The 20,078-nt window shown below is 37.2% G+C and overlaps 7 protein-coding genes across 7 annotated transcripts; 3 read left to right on the forward strand and 4 right to left on the reverse strand.

Annotated features, from left to right (window-relative positions):
• Window positions 1–87: 87 nt before the first annotated feature.
• LOC106361201 (probable L-type lectin-domain containing receptor kinase VII.2) lies at window positions 88–2,483 on the reverse strand. Its single transcript, XM_022688863.2, has one exon. The coding sequence runs from the start codon at window positions 2,278–2,280 to the stop codon at window positions 226–228; it is 2,055 nt and encodes a 684-aa protein (XP_022544584.2). The 5' UTR covers window positions 2,281–2,483; the 3' UTR covers window positions 88–225.
• Window positions 2,484–3,070: 587 nt separating this feature from the next.
• On the forward strand, window positions 3,071–4,163 carry BNAA02G22080D. The gene has a single exon (XM_013799462.3). The coding sequence runs from the start codon at window positions 3,521–3,523 to the stop codon at window positions 3,968–3,970; it is 450 nt and encodes a 149-aa protein (XP_013654916.2). The 5' UTR covers window positions 3,071–3,520; the 3' UTR covers window positions 3,971–4,163.
• A 697-nt stretch (window positions 4,164–4,860) lies between these two features.
• BNAA08G13780D lies at window positions 4,861–5,643 on the reverse strand. Its single transcript, XM_013799463.3, has one exon. The coding sequence runs from the start codon at window positions 5,586–5,588 to the stop codon at window positions 4,971–4,973; it is 618 nt and encodes a 205-aa protein (XP_013654917.2). The 5' UTR covers window positions 5,589–5,643; the 3' UTR covers window positions 4,861–4,970.
• A 1,219-nt stretch (window positions 5,644–6,862) lies between these two features.
• On the reverse strand, window positions 6,863–8,939 carry LOC125577052 (trithorax group protein osa-like). Its single transcript, XM_048737722.1, has 3 exons — window positions 8,645–8,939; window positions 8,140–8,427; window positions 6,863–8,069 (listed from the first exon to the last, which is right to left on the reverse strand). The coding sequence occupies exons 1-3, from the start codon at window positions 8,798–8,800 to the stop codon at window positions 7,047–7,049; spliced, it is 1,467 nt and encodes a 488-aa protein (XP_048593679.1). The 5' UTR covers window positions 8,801–8,939; the 3' UTR covers window positions 6,863–7,046.
• A 2,519-nt stretch (window positions 8,940–11,458) lies between these two features.
• Window positions 11,459–13,036, forward strand: BNAA08G13800D. Its single transcript, XM_013799464.3, has 2 exons — window positions 11,459–12,578; window positions 12,774–13,036. Exons 1-2 carry the CDS (start codon window positions 12,465–12,467, stop codon window positions 12,888–12,890), a joined length of 231 nt encoding a protein of 76 aa, XP_013654918.2. The 5' UTR covers window positions 11,459–12,464; the 3' UTR covers window positions 12,891–13,036.
• A 175-nt stretch (window positions 13,037–13,211) lies between these two features.
• LOC106359834 (GPI-anchored protein LLG3-like) lies at window positions 13,212–16,176 on the reverse strand. Its single transcript, XM_013799465.3, has 3 exons — window positions 15,502–16,176; window positions 13,743–13,799; window positions 13,212–13,666 (listed from the first exon to the last, which is right to left on the reverse strand). The coding sequence occupies exons 1-3, from the start codon at window positions 15,581–15,583 to the stop codon at window positions 13,383–13,385; spliced, it is 423 nt and encodes a 140-aa protein (XP_013654919.2). The 5' UTR covers window positions 15,584–16,176; the 3' UTR covers window positions 13,212–13,382.
• Window positions 16,177–18,536: 2,360 nt separating this feature from the next.
• LOC106361204 (E3 ubiquitin-protein ligase RMA2) lies at window positions 18,537–20,045 on the forward strand. The gene is made up of 2 exons (XM_013800923.3): window positions 18,537–18,795; window positions 19,298–20,045. The coding sequence occupies exon 2, from the start codon at window positions 19,306–19,308 to the stop codon at window positions 19,924–19,926; it is 621 nt and encodes a 206-aa protein (XP_013656377.2). The 5' UTR covers window positions 18,537–18,795; window positions 19,298–19,305; the 3' UTR covers window positions 19,927–20,045.
• Window positions 20,046–20,078: the final 33 nt, after the last annotated feature.

Raw genomic sequence — 20,078 nt, forward strand, 5'->3', positions numbered from 1 at the left:
GGAAAACAACAAGAACCTTCTAATTATTACATTAAATGACAGTTAATGAAGTTTCTAAATTTGTTTTTCTTTGTAAGAATGTTAAAAAGTTTCTAAATAAATTTACTTCAGAGTTTAGACATAGATGAATTCATGCAAGTCTTATAAACAGACAAATCACACAACCTGTATATATATACTGTATAGTATAGAAATACTATAAAAAATAACTCTCACACTAGCTTTTCACCTTCCTTGAAAAATAGAACTAGAACTCCTAAAGGAATGAGAATGAGAAGTCGAGTTCCATACATCTAAAAACGTGGGATGTTGTTGTTGTTGTAGTATTCCATCACTAGTTCCCAACAAATAAGAACTCTTCATCCTCTCCAACAAGCTCACTTCCATACCTTCACTCTCCCTCTCATCATCACTCAACCTCCCTTGCTCCAATATATGCACCACTTGTCTCATCTTCGGCCTCACCCTCGGATCAGGATGCACACACAAGAGTCCTATCCTCAAAGCCATCTCTACTTCCTTTACCTCAAACCTTCCTCTCAGCTTTAACCTCTCGTCCAAACCATCAACCACTTGGTCTCTCTCCATCAGTCCCCACATCCACTCCACTATCCCTTCCCTTCCTTCCTCTATTGGCCTCCTCCCACACACTACCTCCAACACAAACACTCCAAAGCTGTACACATCCGTCTCCACAGATGCTCTCCCTGTCTTAACCAACTCAGGCGCCATGTAACCCGCTGTTCCAACCACGTGCGTCGTACTAACCATCTCTTTATTAGTATTCTGCAACTTAGCCAACCCGAAATCGCCAACTCTAGCGTTCATATCCTTGTCAAGCAACACATTGCTCGTCTTGATATCTCTGTGCAACACCTTTGACTCCCACCCTTCGTGTAGATACAACATCCCCGAAGCTACGTCTCTTATCACTCTCATCCTCTCCTCCCACTCCAACGTCACATCGCAATCAAATAACCGCTTATCCACACTCCCATTCTCCATATACTCATACACCAAGACAAGACACTCACCTCCTTTCTTACACCAACCTCTAAGCCCCACTATATTCTTATGTCGTAACCTCCCCAAACTCGAGACCTCCGCCAAAAACTCGCTCGTCCCAGCCACGGTATCACGAGGGCTTGTCGTAATCCTCTTCACCGCCACTTCTTTGCCTTCCAACACTCCTCTATACACCTTCGAGTTCCCTCCGTACCCGATCATGTTCTCTTCCGAGAACCCTCTCGTAGCTTCCACAACGTCTCTATATTGCACTCTATGAGGCCAATACTCAGTCTCCCAATCTTCAACATCGTCTTCGTCTCGTCTTCTCCGCTCTCTTCTCCTCACAACGTAGAGAACAACCACAATAACGCAAACTAGTAACGCAACGGCACCAATAGAGACCCCAGCGACGAACCCTTTAGAGTTCAAAACAGAGCCGTCTCGTAGTTTAAACGAAGGAAGGTTCCTAGTGATTAAAGCGTCGCCTACGGAGAAGTCAGAGTTGCTAAAGCTCCATGAGAGGATCCTGTGGCTCTGCACTAGTAGCCCCGTGGATGCCGTGAACCCCACGAACATGTCACCGAGTAAAACTCCGGTGAGGTTCAGAGGAGTGCTTATGAGAGGTCTTAGTGGTTTCAACGAGCCGGCTCTAGCCATCGTGACGTTGATCGCCGAGCCGTTAAACTCGATCCAGACCTGATAGTTATCTCCACTGTTAAGCCTGAGCTCCGTGAAGGAACCGTCGTCTCTGTAGAAACCGGCGACGGAAGATGAAAGGGAGGTTAGGGAGTTGACGTCGACGCCGACGTGGTTGTCGTTGATGTCGTTGAACTCTTGGTTGGAGAAGACGTCGAACTCGACTGCGAAGATTCGGTTGGTAGGGTCGCCGTTGTTGGTCAAGTTGAGGAGGCCGAGGTGCTGAGCCGACTCGGCGGCGGAGGTGTCGGAGGAAGGGAGGAAGACGAAGGCGAAGCCGTGGCCTGGGAGTCTGTGTTTGAAAGGGGCCATGGAGAAGATGAATGACGTGGCGAAAGGGAGAGGGGATGAGGAGGAGGAGGCGGGGATTCTTGAAGGGTAGAGACCGCGTCCGATGGAGGAAGTGGTTTCGTTGGTGAGGGTTAGGATTGACGGCGGAGAGTCGACGGTGGCGTCGATGAGGAGTGTGTTGGTGGTGGTGAAGTTGGAGTTGTAGACGAAATCAATGCATGAGATTGGTCGGGGTAGTAACTGGGATATGGTGAAAAGTAGAAAGATGGAGGCTTTGGAGAACATCTGGATCAGAGGACAAGACAGAGAGAGAGAGAGGAGGAAGATGAAGTGTTTGGTCCGAACTCAAAAAGAGAATTGATTTGATTATTGTAGTTGTCGTCAAAGAACCAATAATTCAAATCAATTGTCTGCAACTGGACGATTCCATTTAGATAAAAAGCCAAAGTCAAAATAATATTAAATTATTAATTGACAAGTTTGAACTTTGAATGAACAAAAAGGCGACAAAACACGTCATAATATCCGGTGTGCGCAAGACCATGATTACTATGAGATCTTTATTTTTTTGTCAACACCATGAGATCTTTACAGTAGTATATAAGTATATAATATTTTTTATTTTATTAAATTTTTATAAACAGATGAACCAATAAAAAAATAAATAGGCAAATAGTTTATAAAAATGATATAAATAACTTTACTTTTCTTTTGTTACTTTTTTATTTTTTTTAACTAAAACGTGTTGAGGATATATTTCTTTGATAATCTCTTGGTATTAGACTCTTCCGACTTCCGAGCCGCTTGGAGTTAATGTTGAAACTGGTCTTCTTGTTGTTCTGTCCACATTTATGGGATCTGATGAACTTGTTGGTCAAATAAGTCAGCCTGTAAAAGTCAAAACATTCATCTTCTTCTGATTTTTCACTTCGATTCTTTCAAACATATTTCACATTACTAAACGTATTCGTTAACTGTAAGCATCATAGCATTAATTATAAGACCACATCAATGCGCTAATACTAAGTAGTAACTACTAATAACAAGGCCTCATGTTATATTTACTATGTATGTCCAAAGTTCAAACCATATAGTAAAACATTGTATGTAGCTATTTGGTTACAGAAAAGGTGCATTTATTTGGTAGATGGATTTGTTTTTCTGGACAAAATTTGGTAGATGAATTAAAAAGCGAATAGAGAGGAAAAATAAAAATGGAAACAGAACTCTCTCCAAACTGTCAGAATGCTGTTTGCAGGAAGAGGCACGTGACAAACACTGCCCAATCCCTGAGCTCAACAGGAATAGCGTGCCTTTCACGTAACAATACATTCAACCAGGGCTCAAGTAGAAACAAAAGAACTTACGGCCAGCCACTTTCCTTTTCTCTCATTTCTTCACCGCAAAGACTCACCCTAAAGAGAAGAAGATTAGTCAGAGAATGATATTTTTTACTTATACTTATTCACCATAACTTCTACAAGCAGACAGAATCAACAGATCTAGAGTTTAAGAACAAGAGACGATGACCACGTACAAGCTATTTTTGAGAGCAATAAGCAAGAGAAGAACATGGGTCTGTCTCTTTCTTGTAGTCTACGCGACCCTCTTGTCTTCTTCGTGGAACTGGCTGAATTCGATTGTTGACTGGTACGGAGAGAACCACAATACATCATCTGGTTGGCCTGCGGTTTACGCTTCGGTGCTTCTTGGAGCGGTGTTCGGAGTTCTGTCCATGGCAGCGGCGCTGTTCATAGCCGTGCCGGCCATCGTTGTGATATGGATATCAGTGGTGGTGACGATGGCGTTCGCTGGGAAATCGAGGAGGAGCGTAGTGGTTGAAGGGAGGATAGTGACGAAAGAGATCGCTGGGTTTGTGTTTAAGGTTCTACTTAAAGAAGGAAACTTTGTGGCTCTTCTTTGTGCTCTCCTTGCTTACTTCGTCTTCTTCAACTCTTACTCTACCTCAACTTAGCCAATTTGTCATAGGAACATTTTTTACAAGTAATTATCAAATTTTCTTCTGATTCATTGTTCTCAGATTAAAAAAAATATTGTATTATTGTTCCTAGTTTAACAAGATTTTGGTTGAATCTGCAAAGCGATCTTCTTTGTTGGGTGGATGTATTTTCTGACGTTAGAATGAATGCTACACGTCACTATACCAACACGTGAAATTATTGTCTGTTTTGTTTTTGTTATTTCTGTGAGAAGCACAGATTCTACTTTTTGTCGCTCACTCTGTTACTTTTAGAACCCATTGAGAGCTTACTGTTTTAGCATCTATAGCACATTATTAAATTAATGGAAAATTAGTTACTGTATCACCTAAATGAAAATGAAAATGGTCAAATTGATGTTGTTAAGTAAACGCTTGGTCAAATTGATGTTATTATTAAGTAAAAGCTTAAAAGTTCAAAGGTGATGAGTAATTTAAATGCAAAAACTTAGATTAGATGAGTGGAATCTGATTCTAATTTTGTTAAACTGCCGCTTCCATTCATGTAATCAAGAGTTCATAGAGTTTTATGGGCCTAAGGCAAGTTTTAAAAAATAAATTTATTTATAATAGTAATGAAAACAATTTTTTAATATAATATATTATTTTCACCAAATACACAAGTCTAATACTGTAAAAGAATAAGTTTATAACGTAAATATGTTATATTATGTCATATAGGAAAAAATACATGAATTCAAAAAGTGAGTTAATTAATTTTCGTAGAAATGTTTTTTTTAATAAGTCTAAACCACTATAATATAAATTATTTTAAATTTTGGGACCTAAAAACAGTCAAATTAATCGGGAGCCTGAGGCGAATGCCTTTTTTAGATATTCAAAGAAATAAAACAGACGATTTCATATTTGTTAGCAAACCCCAAAAACTAAGTTTCATTTCATTTCATTAACTGTACCCTTACATCTAAACGCCACAGAGAAAGATCTTCGACAATGCTAAATAAATAAAAAAACACTAACAAGAACTACGCTTGGCCAATCTTGGAGAAGTCCTCGGCGAACTTGTCTCTTCAACCTTTTGGGTATTCTTCTTCTCCTTCAATCTCTTCCCAACCAATACCAATTCAATTGATTTCTTACTAGCTTTGATCTTGCTCTCTCCAGCGACTCTATCAAAATCATCAGAGAGTTTCCTCCTGATCCTAGCCACACCTTCATCTCCCGATCCGATCTCCTCCTCGTCGTCATCAGCGTTCAGATCTATGTACCTTCTTCGTTTCACAGCAACAGGAGCCGCAGGGGGAGAATCGTAATCGTAATCAGATCTCTTCTTCTTCTTCACGTCGGAATTTCCAGATTCGAGTTTCGTCGGAGTGGATTTCTCGAGTTGAGCGCGGAGCTTGTCAACGTTTCCTTCGATCCGGCCCTGGAGACGGAGGCGCGTGAAGTTGAGACCGCCCATGGACCAGTGGGCCTCTCTGGCCCAAGAGAGGAGAGGATCGAGGACAGAGAGGGGAGGATCAACGCGGTGAGAGTTGAACTTAGGGTTGTCGAAGAAACGAGGTCGGGGGAGTGAGTTTCCGTAGAACTCTACAGGCCTAATGGCGGAGCTTTTCTTCACAGGTGTCATCATTTTGTAGATTGAGAAGAACAAATCGAGTAGAGAGAGATGGAGGAGGATGAGGGATGGAGATTGGGAGGTTAGAGATGTGATTATATGGAAGGAGATTTTGGCGGGTGCGGTTATTGGCGCCAGACTCTGCCGCGCTTCTTGAATTAATTAATTTGGCGCCTCTTCAATTTGGCCACCGCGCTTTTTTTATTTTGGTTCTTTATGTACTGTTCTGTTATGGTACACGCGCGTCCTCCCAAATTTTTTTTTTTTTTTTCGTTTATCCATCTAAGCTAGATCAAGTGGAGAACAGACGAGCCGATTCTCCTGGGAGCACTTCCATCTGTCCGGGTCTGATCTATATGGGAAAACAAGTAACCTCTGGCCCTTGCATTCTTTGCTAACGCATCTGCCCGACCATTCCGACTCCGAGGAATATGAGACAGACTCACATCCTCAAAATCCTCATGTAGCTTCTGGAAAGCCTCGATCTCTGCCATAAATGCTGGCCAATCTATCGGGTTTTCTGTCATATCCATTAAGTCCGAGCAGTCCGTCTTGAACTGTATCGATGTTATCCTTTTGTTTCTCATACAAGAGGCTGCCCAAAGTAAACCTTCCAACTTAGCATGCAAAGCTGAGAGGCTTCTGTGACATGTCCTTAATCCAAAGTATTCTGAGTCCATATGATCTTTAAGACTCCACCCTAAGCCACGTGAGACATTTATGATATTTTCTTATAATGTTTTTTTAATTTCTTTTCCTATATACTTTACTGTATATGTTTTTGTAGTGTAAAAGGAAAGTTAAAAGATATATTTTTTTTTCTATAAACAAGATTCAGTTTAGAACGATTCAATATAAAGCAACTCAAGATCTAACTCAAGATCAGAGATTTAGTCTAGGCTTGCAGGTTCGGTTAGTTCGGTCGGATTTGGAATTCGGTTAATTCTGTCAGTTTTGGAATTCGGTCAATTCGGGTCAATCAAAATCTCATTGAAGTGAACCGAATTTTTTTTTATACAGTTTGGTTTTCAGTTAGTTAAAAATGTATTGAAGTTTTTGGTTTTGTAGTTAGTTTGGTTTAGTTCGAAATTGTGATGAAAATTGGCACTGCTTGATAAAAGAAAATATTTGAAAAAACAAACCAACCAAACTGGAAACCCAATTTTAAACCATTTTTTTAGTTGCAAACTGAACCGAACCTTCAAACCTTACTAACCAAAAACCGATATTTTCGGTTCGATAGGTTTGTGTAATAACCGCAGGTCTAATTTGGTCCAAGAGGAACGTTAAAAGTAAAACCACAAATAAATAGGCACATAGATTGAGTCACATTACGAATACACAACAGAACTTAAATCTATTGGGCCCAATAAAACTAGGGCCTATAGAGTAACGTAAGAAACGTCGAGTGTATATAAGGGAGGAAGCAGTTTTTATTGTGAAACCCCTAACATACAAGTAGAGAGTAGCTTCTCACCACCCTCTGGGAGGCCCTCCTGAGGACTGCACACTCAACCTGTCAAGGAGTGCGTTAAAGTCGATAGCTTGCCCACTCTCCTCCATCCTCTGTATCACTGCCATGACGTGGTCTCCTCTGAAACCCATGCTCACTAGCTTCTCTATTAGTTCGCCGTATTTTGATCTCAAGACAGGGGATGGTGTCCCAGTGTTACCACCACCACCTGCCTGGTGCTGCTGAGGTGCGTACCCACCACCTGGTGGACCTTGCATGTAATGGCCTTGTTGTTGCTGCTGATGCGGCTGAGATGGTGGGTATTGCATGATCCGCCCGCCTTCATACATCGTATTGGCGTATCCAGGAGGAGGAGGCCCTGAGGGTGGATACCCATCGCCTGTCTGGGGACTATAAGACATCTTTGTCTGCTGTGGAACCTGTGCTGGTGGTGCACCGTATCCGTAAGCTTGCATCGACTGTTGAGGAGGTCCAGTGTATGGTGACTGCATCTGCATGCTGCTTGGCAACGGTTCTACTGGAGATTGATTGCTTGGTGGTGCAGGTGTGTATGGTTGGTAGGCTCCACTAGACTGTGGCCTCGCCTGTGGCTGCGGAGGCCAGTTTTGCTGGTACTGCGGGAATGATTGAGTTTGAGCCGAGCTTGGGTGAGATGGAGCAGCAGGTGGGGGCATGAAGTGAGCCTGAGCTGGTGGTGCTTGAGGTTGAGACGGGGGAGGAGGAACAGGCGCTGGTGCAGGTGTGTTTTGAAGCTGGGCTGTAGGAGGCATGTAATACTGCTGTGGCTGCGCTGGTGGTTGTGGTGCTATTTGGTGAGGCAAAGCAAGTGCAAGCTGCAGGTTGGGTGCATCTGAGGTGTTCTCGCTCTTTTTAGCCTCCGGAACAGGAGTAGCGACCCGCTCCTCACCATGTTGGGAGTGAGAGGACGAAGATGAATCTTTCGACACAAGTTGAAGCGCTAGCTCCTTCTGAGTATCAGCTAGCTCTTGTTTGTCTCTGAGAACTTGAACTGACCTAAGCACCTACATCAAAACATACAAATCGTCTGAATCATAAATTCTTACAAAGTAAAACGGACTTAGCAGAACACACCTCCTGAAGATGTTTATCCAAAGACCTAAGCTTAACATCAGCCTCCTCGTTACCACGACTCAAATCCGATCTCATTTCCCCAATTGTCTTATCAAGGTTGTAGCAATACAGTTCTAACTGGGACAAACGCGAGCTTAAGCCTTCAAGAAACCGCATCATGTTGTCTGAATACTTCTTCATGCTTCTCTCAACAGTGGCAGTAAGCTCTTCCCTCACAGAATCCCCTGGTGGACCGTAAGAGCCTGTAGGAAAAACCGAAGACCTCGCCATCCTGGTCTTGTGAAGTTCCTACAACAAGAGTAGCTTAGGATCATAATCAAGTAAATTGAAATCTTCTCCGAGGCGCAAAGGTACAAACTTTATAGAAATAAAGTAAGAGGGCATGTCAATAGGTTTCGATTAACCTAAGAAACGCATTAATTTACTTCAAATTAAAAACCAAATCGAAACCCTAGAATCCCCAATTATCAATAAAATTAACGGAAGGCAGAATCAGTGTGTTCACCTTATTGGAGTTGGAAGCACCGATCAATTGATCGGAGTTGGAGCCATTAGAGGAGTCGTGGTTGGTGAAGTCGTCGTAAGAGCAGAGGATATCATCGGACCCGAAATCGAAGCCCTTCGATCCCGGGTTGACCCGACCCGATGCTCCCGAAGCCATGGATCCGAACACTGAGATGGATCTGTGAGAGAAGAATCAAAAAGAAGGGGGAGATCGCTTTGATTACTGCTAGTCTTGTGAGCAAAGCAGAGATTTCTTCAGACCTTTGTGAACACGCAAGCAGAAGAAGCAGCAGGAAAACGTTTTGCTATTGATATTTGAGTTTTCATCCCCAGAGATTTTAATTATTATTTGTTTGACCCGTTTGTTTGGGTTAGTTAATTTTACGACCTTTTTCAAATTTGACCTGCGTCGTTTTAATCGTGGTGTTGCTATTTCAACAAATAAATTCGGAGGTTGATTTTATTAGAGAGAAAGAAATAGGTTTTGATTGTGTGTACTTTGGGGTCTCCTCACTGGCCATATCACTGAAAGTAAGTGCTCTTTAATCCATTGTTAGCGGTAAGCAGCTTCTCAACATTGATATTGTTCTTCCATAAGTTGTTTATAAATATGTCTACACTCAAAAGAGTAAATGGTTAGATGAGCTTTGATCTTGGTCATTAACACCCCAAAACCCAAGTCCAAAAACTTTTTGTGGACAGGCCCGCTCTGCGGCCCATTTGGATTAAAAACCCTAGGGTTTCTTGCTTCCCCTATAAAAGCAAGCCTCCACCCTTAGCCTTCCATCACAAATTTAGAAGCGAAGCCCTGCAGAGAAGTCCCGGAGATCAGAAACCCTAGCCGTCGTCTCCTTCCTTCTCTCTCCCTGCGCCGCCTCTCCTCTCTTTCTCTCTCTTCGCCGCGGCTCTTCTCTCTCTCTCCTCGCCGCGCCTCTTTCTCTCTCTCGGACGACTCTCTCTCTCCTCGCCGTGAGCAGCCGCGAGTGGTGGTGGTAACCGTGTGGCGTCGTCGATCTCAGATCTCACCTCTCTTGCATCTCAGATCCATCCAGATCTAGGCTAAGGTGAGGTGTTCTACCCAGATCTGTTCTATGTTCTTTTATATTGTTGAATGGGTTGCTAGGATTGATTAGATCCTGTTTGTTGTTAGGTTGATAGATCATATTGCATTAGAACTCTCGTACTGATTTAAGATTCTAAATAAACTGGTGTGTTGATGATTGATTGATTGTTTGATTGGTTGAAGACCTGTGGTCGTGATTGAGAGCTAGGATGGTTATAAAGAAATGAACGTAGGATCTTAAGAGAACGGTTAACCGGTCTGTTAGATGAATGATAGGAAATCTATGAATGATTGTTGAATGGATTGAGTGTGACACCGAGAACGGGTGGCGTCTAAAAAGGAAAGTAAGAAAGAGTCTAAGGGTTTAAGGAAAAGGAAATGATAAGGAAAAAGGAAAGGTTAAATGATTGAAATACGAACCACCGAGGAACGGGTGGGGAGTATGGGAAATGAATAGAAATGGAATACGAACCACCGAGGGACTGGTGGGAAGTATGGGAAAACGCGGCGGCCGTAGCGTTCAAAAACGGCAAGTAAGAATAGAGGCGCCGGTAAGATTGAGTCACGCCGAGTCTTGGCGGGAAGGGGTCGTAATACACTGCAAGGGGTATGGACTACATCCAAGGGAACCGGATGCCGGGTGTACCAGGGCAGGCGACCTCACAGGAACGCAGCAAGAAAGGGGAGGGTTGGTCCGCTTGAGCTGTGTAGGTCCTAGAGTTATAGGATGAATGGAGTCTTAAATAATAAACCGAATTGTGTGAATTGAGCGATGACTGAGTTCATTGTACTGCTTGTTTTTGTGAAATGAACTTTAATAGTTGGTTAAGAAATGTGTGTAGCGACTAGTCGGTTCTCGTTTCGCATTGAGCAGTATAAAAGCTCATGGGGGAGACTGGTCTAGAATCGCTTCACTGAGTATTAATACTCACCCCTCTTTTCCCTCTTCCATTCTTGCAGAACTATAAGTGGAAATGCCGACGGTAAAAAAAGGAAATGCACCTGAAACTCATGGGACCAGAAACGGGACACACGGAGATGTCGGAAAAGTAGACATGTGTGTCCTAAACCCCGCGCCCTGGAACCCCGGTTGGAAATGGGGAGGGACGGGTGTTTCAATGGAGTCTGAGCATCTTGTTGTTTTGGTCTTATCACTCAGTATCTTTCTAAGCATTGACTACTGGTGGTGGTTGTTTGGGATATATAGTCACAATTGTTAGCTACGCTTTTTTGAATAACATATTCTAGTTGTCGCACCTGCACATTTTTGAGGCTTTAAACATTTTTTAAGATGTTTAGTAGAAAAAAAAAAGAATTCATAATTTTGGGATTTATGTCTATGTAAATTTCAGTAGACTGCTTAGATCTGGCTCTGTGGTGGTATTGAACTGGTTCGAGATAGTTCGGACAAGTTCTTCTAAGAAATATTTGTTATTATCGTACATTTCCCTCTCATTGATCCACAATTTGAAAGTTGTGCTGTAGTTGTGATTAAAGTATTAAACCGATTCTTTATACTGACTATGTTTTGTTGGGTTACTAACAAGGACTCCACATATGCCCCACTGAGTTGCTTCATAATAGTATACATTTTTGGTTAAAAGGTTGCTTCAGATCCTTCTCTTCAACTCTTTGTAAGATTCTATCGAACCTATTGAAGCCGTTGAGTAACTCCTGGGAACTGGGAAGAGATATTCTACAATCACTTTGGTGATAGAATGTTTTACATCCAAGATCGTAAACTAAGTAGTTGGCTTCTTGGTTTCGACGTGATCAATGAATGATTCACGTTAACATATGGAATACCGAATACGGTTTTGGCCGGTGAAAAGTAAAGATATGTGGACGCAGTTAGCCGCAAAGTCATGCTTTGATTTGTATCCATACATCTTCAGTCAAAAGCTTTAATAATAAAACATTAACAGGGATCATTTACGTCATCGTAAGATGCTTTAGTCATATGCTTATGTCGTTGACCATGCTTAATAAATTATTCAAAGGACTGGGATTCCTTTATTTTTTTAACCAGAAAATGACCGAATATGGTTTTAGTAAAATATTGAATATCTAACGAGATTGTATTATCTTTATCAGGGAATAAATGTGCTAACATTAAATTTGACGTAAAGAGAAATCTCTCCAGAAATGAGAAAACCATATGGAGTTGGATGTGTTAAGGTTTTTTGCCACAAATCAGTTTATCAATTTGCATTTGAGATTTACGCAAAAGCAAAATAATCAGATCCACTTGTTCAATGCCATTGTTCCCCGTCACTAGTGTCCTGACCTTATCGTATCGTATATCCAAATAAAAACTTATCTTAGACTATCCATAATAGAGAAGTTGATTTACATTTTCAAAAGACACCAACTAACAAAAGCAGGAATGTCCAAACACGTGGGTGGCTTAGCAACCAATGATGCACACATTTCCATTAAAAGATCAACCAATCGACAATCATGTACCTCTTTGTGTGGTTCTAACTCCAAGGTTCAAAGTCCACTTCTTTTTATGGTTATTCTTTGACCAAATAGCCCTTTTCTTTTGCATTTGTTCCACACTCATTTGACATAACATGGCTCGAGAAACTCTGAGAAGAGGGTAAAACGGGGAATATAATTTAAAGATACGTGATAAAATGGTCAGATTAACATAATTTAACTTTTCCCGTTGCATATATAAAGCCGTCAGTTACCTGCCAATACCTCAGGGTTGCAAATTTTATTTTATTTTTATATAGCAAAGTAAGAAAACGACATGAAGAAAACTGGAATCCTCGCTGCTTCCATCTCTGCGGCAGCTTCCGCCACCACCGCCACCATGAACACCACCGTATCCTTGTCTTTGCCAGAATCCAACCTTTCCCGTCAGGTAAAAAAGAAGCAAGCTCTTGACTCTTTTATTTGTGGGGCTCTCAATAGCACTAAGTTTCTCTGTTTTTGCTATGTTTGAAGTACTCACACACTCTATAAACATGTCATTAACAAAAAATGTCAAACTTATCACACTACCACATCAAAATATGTAAATAATAATTATATATTTTATTTGACTGGTTTTGAGTAGGATTCAAAGGAGAAACAGAGGAAGAAGAAGGGTTCTGAAGAAGGGGGAGATAAAAAGTTTGCCCCAAGGTTTGATGGGTTAAGGTTCATTGAGACCCTTGTTACTGCTCACCGATAACCAAAGCATTCTTCTCATTTGACAAAGTTTGATATAGTTTCTACGATTTACCAACAACAATTGTTGATTTTAATGTTTAAGCTTTTTTGTTTTATAGTAATGTGTAATAATTCTTTAAAATTTGAAAAATCTTTAATCCGACTGTACTCAAAACCGGTCATACATATCGTAACATACATGGGCGGACCTATTTGAAGAGAAGTGAGATTAGTTGACACCAGTAAATAATGTAATGTAACCCATTTTGATTAGTTAATTCTGGCTCAGTTGATTTGAAAGTGCACGTAATGACCCCTCAAACACGATTTTGAAGCTCCGCAATGAACCATATATTTACCTTTTTTACATTCAAAATACACTTTATTTACATTGTGTGACCTCAGTAGAACTTTTTTTGCTGGGTCCGCCACTGGTAACATTTTATATATGTCTTTAGAAAAGGCAAAACAAGAGAACGGTGAAAAGCAATTCGTGTGTGGAAACAAGTGGGAGTTATCCACGAGAAGACGTAGAGGTGGCCTTGACGTTGGTGCAATCAAGCCCTTCTTTGCCTTCTTTACACATGTTTGCGAATATGCCAAGAGGATAACGTCCATAGATTTGGATGTAGCAGAACATATCGGCAGCACATAGTGTCGTTTCATCGCTAATAATTTCCGCGTATGGGCATGCAAAGTCCTTGAAGGCCGAGCAACATGCCTTGGCTTGATACTTTGGTCCTTTGCATCTACTCGTTATGATTGTGTAATCCTTGCTCGCAAAATCTTCTTTGCATGCTGTTAATACCAATGGATCATGCATGAGCTCTTACTACGAACAATGATTCAAGTTTGGGAAATTGGATTTTCTTACGTTTCTTTGCCCGAAGAAGAGCTCGGCTTGTGGCTGGGTGTGATACAAACGCATCAACTGCACATAACGGACCTTTTTAAGAACTTAAAACACTTTTTAATAAACACAAATTAGAATACTAAAGGGATGATTGGTTGTGGTAGATGCTCTCCACATCCAAAATTTAATTTACAGTTATATATATCAGTCAATCGAGCTTTTCTTTCCTTAAAAAATTCATAGCAAAAAAATTTCTGCAAAATCAAAATATGGATGTAGAAAGCTTTATTTTCAGAGTAAAAAATAGTGTTTTAGGAAGCTACCACAATGAAAATTACAACAAATAAATCTACAAATTAAATTCTACAGCAATAAAATATAAAGCTACAGCCCTTACTAATCATCTCTTAAATATCTATCTTATTAAAACTCAAGTACAAAATTGGATTGTTTGGAGACTTGAATAGGACTTTTAAAAATTTGGAGTGTTTGGAAACATGGATTGCAGTCTTTTAAAAAAAAATATTTTTGTTTGAAAACAAGGATAGTAGTATTAAGAAAAAAAAGTAATGGGCTTATGTTTTTTTAAAAAAATTGAAAGTTATCTAGGCCACTTTTAAAATATACCAAAATGGGTCAATCTAATTCCCTAAAAAAAATTTTTCTAAACTAACCATAAAACAAAATTTAAACTTTATATACATATTTCAAATCAAAATAATAATTCAAATTTGATTTATATCAAAAATTGATTCAAAAATATACATATATTCAAAAATGGATTTTTACTAAACTATTTTTCAATAACCATTATAAAAAAATATTGTCAATATATATAAGAAAAATATAATACAAAGCCCAATTTGAAATACCAACTCAAATTATGGTTTTCATATTAAGTTTTAAAAATATAATATATGTAATTATTTATATGATGGTATGTATAAAATACTATTAATTATATGATTACTTATATGATGGTACATATAAAATACGATTAATTATATGATGATAAAATACGATATATAATAATGACTAGGGATGGGCTTTTGGATACCCATACGGGTTTAGTTCTGATCGGTTTGTATTTTGAGTTTTCGGGGTCAAAGATTTCAGCCTTATTTGAATGTTTCTAAATTTTGGTTTGAATTCGATTTGGATCTTTGCGGGTTTGGTTTGGGTTTGGATAACTAATTTAAATTATTTTTAAAGTCTTAAATCATTATATATTTTAAATTTCTCAAAATGTATAAATAAAATAATATATTACATATAAATTTGAATAACATATGTCATAATACTTAAGCTTAACATATCAATTGGCTTGATTTAAAATTTTGGATACGAAATCAATAATTATTTTAAGTATTTTTGGTGATTTGAGTATACTTTAACTATTTCAGATATTTACTTTTGACTATCTATATATATTTTCAAGTCTTTAAACCAATTTAAAAGTATCATTTTTGATGTTTTATATACGTTAAATCTAAAATAATTAATATATATAAGTATATAAATCTATTTTTAGATAAATTCGGATACCCAAATACTTCGGTTCAGATCAGATTCGGTTCTTTAAATAACAAAATTTTGAATAATTAGAATATTTAGTCAATTTATGTTTGGGTTTGGTACTATATCTTTGGATCGGTATCGGTTATGTTCCTCGGATTCATTTTTCCAAATCCTAATAATTACATGAAAAACAAATATCAACATATTTTTCAAAATATACACCCGCGCGCCTGCGCGGGTCAAAATCTAGTTTATAAATTACGAGAGATGTGGAGAGACGAGGCGAATCCCGACAAAAGGATGATTGAAAATAGAGAAACCAAACAATGTGGAGAAATCTTCATGTTTTTGTTTCCTTTTTTGTTGTTGTAATTGTTGTTGTTTCCTTCTTTGTCACATTTGATTTTAAATCATTTTTGTGTTATGTTTTCGTTTTCGTGTTGTGGAGTTATAGGAGGGGAGAAAAATACTGCGGATGTACCGGATAATTAAGTAGAAGAAACCATATTAGTACTTTTACTATTTTAATTTTTCAAGAAAACATTACATTAACCAAAACGTTATAGAGAAAACAAATATATTCAGTATGTTATTTTGGTTCAGCTACGTTACAACTGGTTAATATCCCTAATCAATTGGGCGACGCCCATTTCTTGGCTCAGTTTTCCTAGTTGTCAAAGGCAACTTGCTCCAATAATTTTATACAAGACTTTGAAAACATTATCATGAACGTGTATCTATAATATTATATCTACGTTTTTAAAATACATTTATATATATGCAAGTTACAACTATAAAAAATTTTTTTGGTAAAATACTATAAATGTATTTAAAGTGAACTATAACCCAATACTTTTGTTATAATTATTGTTTAAAGTGAGTGCATTTTCTCAACTGGTTCTTCACTTTATCAGTGATATTACTAGCCTTGTATAACAATACCAGCGGTGTAAACATTCAGAGAGATTGTGAAGATTTTAGTTTTACCTTTTAGATTTAGCCTTTGAAATTATTAAGAGAACCTAAAAAGAAAACGTTTAGCCTTTTCTTGTAATAGAAATATTTATTCAGGACAGATAGTAGTTTTTGTAGTTTTTTTTTGTAACTTTAGTAATTTGTGTAGTTATATTTGAAAATTTGATTGATCATTTGATTGAGACTAAGTTTTTTAGTTTTGCAAAAACAGAAAAGAAATCAAGTTGTTGCTCTTTAACATTCTGGTATGAAGTGCTTTTCAAGGACTCTGAACTTTGTTTTTCATCATAAGATTCAGGCATAATGGTAAAGACACAACAGATATGAATTTGTAGGCACTCCTTTATTACTTCATGGAAGGAGTTTCGGGTTGCTTACTGACAATTAGTATATATGAAATCAAATATGGTATGGTGAACACCTTCGGTGACGTGTAGCCTAATCTTCTTGTGTGGTTTAAAGTTTAAACTGTATGACTATTGATAGATAAGCCCTTTAATCAAGGCTTTGATGAAATCTTATTATTATCTAATTCCCGTTTAATCACGCAACTTGCCAAATTGCCATTGTTATTCACTCATCACCTTTTCTGCTTTCAACTCACCACCCAACACACCTACTAGTTACAAATTCTGAAATAATACAAAGAAGTAAAGCAGTGAATAAGCAGAACTTTATGTTACAGAAAAATAAAAATAATAATAAGCAGAACTTTTCAAATAATCTAGTGAAAGTGAAAAAAAACACACTAGGAATTTTGTTATAAGGGTAAATAATGGTGTAACGGTGCAGCCATGTAGTTCCACGTCGTCATACTTGGGTGAGTGTCTATGGTGTTGCCAGAAACAGACACTGCCAACTTCTAAATTCAGAGCCAAATTCTTATCTTTCCTGTATATTTTGTCATTTTGTGCATTCTAAATTCTAATATTCTGTGTATCATTTTTTCATGTAAGGTCATGTCATGTGGCATTTCCAATATCTGTTTTTTCGTTAACATAGTCCTATCAAGTGGATATGTATTATTCTATAAATATAAAATATTACATCTTAATTTTTTTAATATATGTTAATGGATTTCATTTATAAAAATACAAGTTAGTTTACATTTCTATTTAATTTTATATTTATTAGATGTTGTATACTATTAAAGTTGTTCTATAATCAGATAAGTTATATTTAATTTATATATTAAATTATAATTTTAAGAAATTAATGTTATACTTTTTGTATGTTGTGCATCTAATTGTATTTTACAGTTTTTATTTTGAGCTATATTTAGTGTATATATATTATGATACTATTGATAAAAATAATATTTTTAATATTTATGTTTTAACTAAAACAAGTGATATTATGAAATATAGAGAATATAAGTTGCGAATCTATACTATTATTTGAGAAGTAAATTTTTGCAATGGAACTCTCACATTAAAAGTTAGAGCGGTTAATATCGTTTATACCCTTAATGAATAATTATATAAATTAGTCAAAATATAAAAACGAATTTCAAATCTATCTGATTAAAAAAGTGATTAAAATTAATAACAAATCGTTTATACTTTTAATGAATAAATTATATAAATAGTAAAAAATAAAAACGAATTTAAAATATATTTTATTAAATAAGTGATTAAAATTAATAATAATAAGAATTATCTAAAATATAAATAATTTAAAATGAATTTCTATTAATACTATTATATTTTATATATTATATTAGATAATTGACTATAAATAAATATAATAAAATTTTCAAAAATAAAAACAAGTTTTAAAACATAAGATAATTCTTAGATATATTCTATTGTTATCTGAAAATAATATTTTATTATAAAATTTATAGTTAGATATAAAACAATTTATAATTAAATGCTAATCAAATAAATAAATATATATGCTTTTGATAAAAACTGATGAATATATATTAATAATATTTTATTTATGTTATATTTGATAATTGACTATAAGTAAATATAATAAAATTCTCAAAAATAAAATATATTTTAAAACATAAGATAATTCTTAAATATGTTATGCTTTTATCTGAAATAATATTTTTTATTATAAAATATAAAGTTTAATGTTTGGTTTATCTTTTTAAAAATATAATTAATAATTTATTATGTTGTTTTTGATTTAATATTTATAGACAGATAAATATCTATAAAAATACTATGCCCGCACATGCGGGTAGAACACCTAGTATAAATGTATTAGCTAGTAAGTTATAGAAGATATAAAAGGCGTTTTGTTACTTTATCAACTTATTTTTAATTAGGTAGACGTTTCTTATTTAAAAATCATAACCTATTCGGATTTTTAATTTTGAACATTATAATTTTTATAATTAAAAAAAAAAGTTGTGTGTGAACAAAAATTGTGTATGTGTGTGTATAACATAAGCTCTCGTGCTTCTGCACCACTCTCGATCTATTATTCTTGTAATCCATTCTGCTCTCTCCAAACCCAAATACTTACCCTCCTCTGTTTTTTAGCCATTGTCGCATCACGCAAATCAAAAGGTTGAGTAGTACTTAAGACAGAAGAGATCCATATATATCTAACAAGCTTCTCAAAAGTACGTCTCTTTTATCTTCTGAAACCATAAGTCTTCATAGAAATCTTATGTCTTTGCGTTTGTATGTGTGCATCTAAAGGTGTATAATCAGTAGATCTGCACCGTTTCTTGAGTAACTAGGCACGATATGAATCTCTTGGATTATATATATGTACTATGTAGGTTTTAGACCATACGAATAAAAACTCCTTGTGATTGTTTGATCCATTTCTTTAGCTATTTAGTTTTCTTTTTTTCGTATATGGTCTATGAATAATAACGTGATTCGAGATTATGGAAACAGAGCAAAGCGTGAAACCTAAAGGGATTAGGTCAAGTCTCGTTTTTAATTGTTCTTTAAAAAATTGTTTTTCTTCTTTTTTCCCCTCAAAATTTCGTAATTAGGTCCTCTTTGTTTCACTCGTTTTCGTTCTTTAAATTTTTTTAAAATACAGCAAGATCATGATTGGTGTATAGATGACCCTGTTAAGTTTGTAATGATCTACTTATAAACAATGACCAGTCAAGTGAATGAGCTTGTCTGTACGTTTGAGTAAAATGGAGATAGAGAACCAAGAAGACAACCCAGCAACGTTGGTTGACCCCGGAGGAGACTTCGACTGCAACATATGTTTAGATCAGGTTCGAGACCCGGTCGTGACCTTTTGTGGGCACTTGTTTTGTTGGGCTTGCATTTACAAGTGGACTAATTCCTCCAACACATCAAGACAACGCGTAGATCAGTACGATAAGGATGAATCTCCAAAATGTCCGGTCTGCAAATCCGATGTCTCCGAGGATACCATTGTCCCTATCTACGGCAGGGGACAGAAAACTCCCCAGTCCGGTTTAACCTTACCGAAGAGACCATCCGGTCCGGTTTATGACGTAAGAGGAGTCGGTCAACGTTTAGACGAAGGTGTGAGTAATCAACGGAACATGTATAGAATGCCTGATCCGGTGATGGGTGTGGTATGCGACACGGTGTATCGGAGACTATTTGGTGAGTCATCGAGCAACGTGTCACCGTACCGGACAGACCGTGACACAAATCTCCGGTTAAGGCCTCGGACAATGCAGGCGGAGGAGTCTCTAAGCAGAGTCTACTTGTTCCTCCTTTGCTTTATGTTTATCTGTTTACTTCTCTTCTAGTTATAACTTATAAGTTTAATCGAATGAATATGTATGTGTATGTGTGTAAGAAAAAGTAAGAGTGTTGCATGTTGAAATGGTATATGATGAGAATAAAATAAAGTCAAAAATCAAGAAACGGCACCAAATAGGATGTTGTATATTTTGTGCTA

This window comes from Brassica napus, chromosome A8 (assembly GCF_020379485.1).
Source record: "Brassica napus cultivar Da-Ae chromosome A8, Da-Ae, whole genome shotgun sequence".
NCBI classification, from domain to species: Eukaryota; Viridiplantae; Streptophyta; class Magnoliopsida; order Brassicales; family Brassicaceae; genus Brassica; species Brassica napus.

Bases quoted from the DNA above. Each gene is read 5' to 3' on its own strand.
- LOC106361201 (XM_022688863.2), bottom strand. From the start codon at position 2,280: ATGTTCTCCAAAGCCTCCATCTTTCTACTTTTCACCATATCCCAGTTA.
- BNAA02G22080D (XM_013799462.3), top strand. From the start codon at position 3,521: ATGACCACGTACAAGCTATTTTTGAGAGCAATAAGCAAGAGAAGAACA.
- BNAA08G13780D (XM_013799463.3), bottom strand. From the start codon at position 5,588: ATGATGACACCTGTGAAGAAAAGCTCCGCCATTAGGCCTGTAGAGTTC.
- LOC125577052 (XM_048737722.1), bottom strand. From the start codon at position 8,800: ATGGCTTCGGGAGCATCGGGTCGGGTCAACCCGGGATCGAAGGGCTTC. The intron at 8,428-8,644 runs GTGAACACACTG...CTCTTGTTGTAG, and splicing joins GTGCTTCCAACTCCAATAAG to GAACTTCACAAGACCAGGAT. The intron at 8,070-8,139 runs GTGTGTTCTGCT...GTTTTGATGTAG, and splicing joins TGGATAAACATCTTCAGGAG to GTGCTTAGGTCAGTTCAAGT.
- BNAA08G13800D (XM_013799464.3), top strand. From the start codon at position 12,465: ATGAAGAAAACTGGAATCCTCGCTGCTTCCATCTCTGCGGCAGCTTCC. The intron at 12,579-12,773 runs GTAAAAAAGAAG...GGTTTTGAGTAG, and splicing joins AATCCAACCTTTCCCGTCAG to GATTCAAAGGAGAAACAGAG.
- LOC106359834 (XM_013799465.3), bottom strand. From the start codon at position 15,583: ATGAAGATTTCTCCACATTGTTTGGTTTCTCTATTTTCAATCATCCTT. The intron at 13,800-15,501 runs GTAATTTATAAA...CGTTATGTGCAG, and splicing joins CTCGTCTCTCCACATCTCTC to TTGATGCGTTTGTATCACAC. The intron at 13,667-13,742 runs GTAAGAAAATCC...TGGTATTAACAG, and splicing joins TCTTCTTCGGGCAAAGAAAC to CATGCAAAGAAGATTTTGCG.
- LOC106361204 (XM_013800923.3), top strand. From the start codon at position 19,306: ATGAGCTTGTCTGTACGTTTGAGTAAAATGGAGATAGAGAACCAAGAA.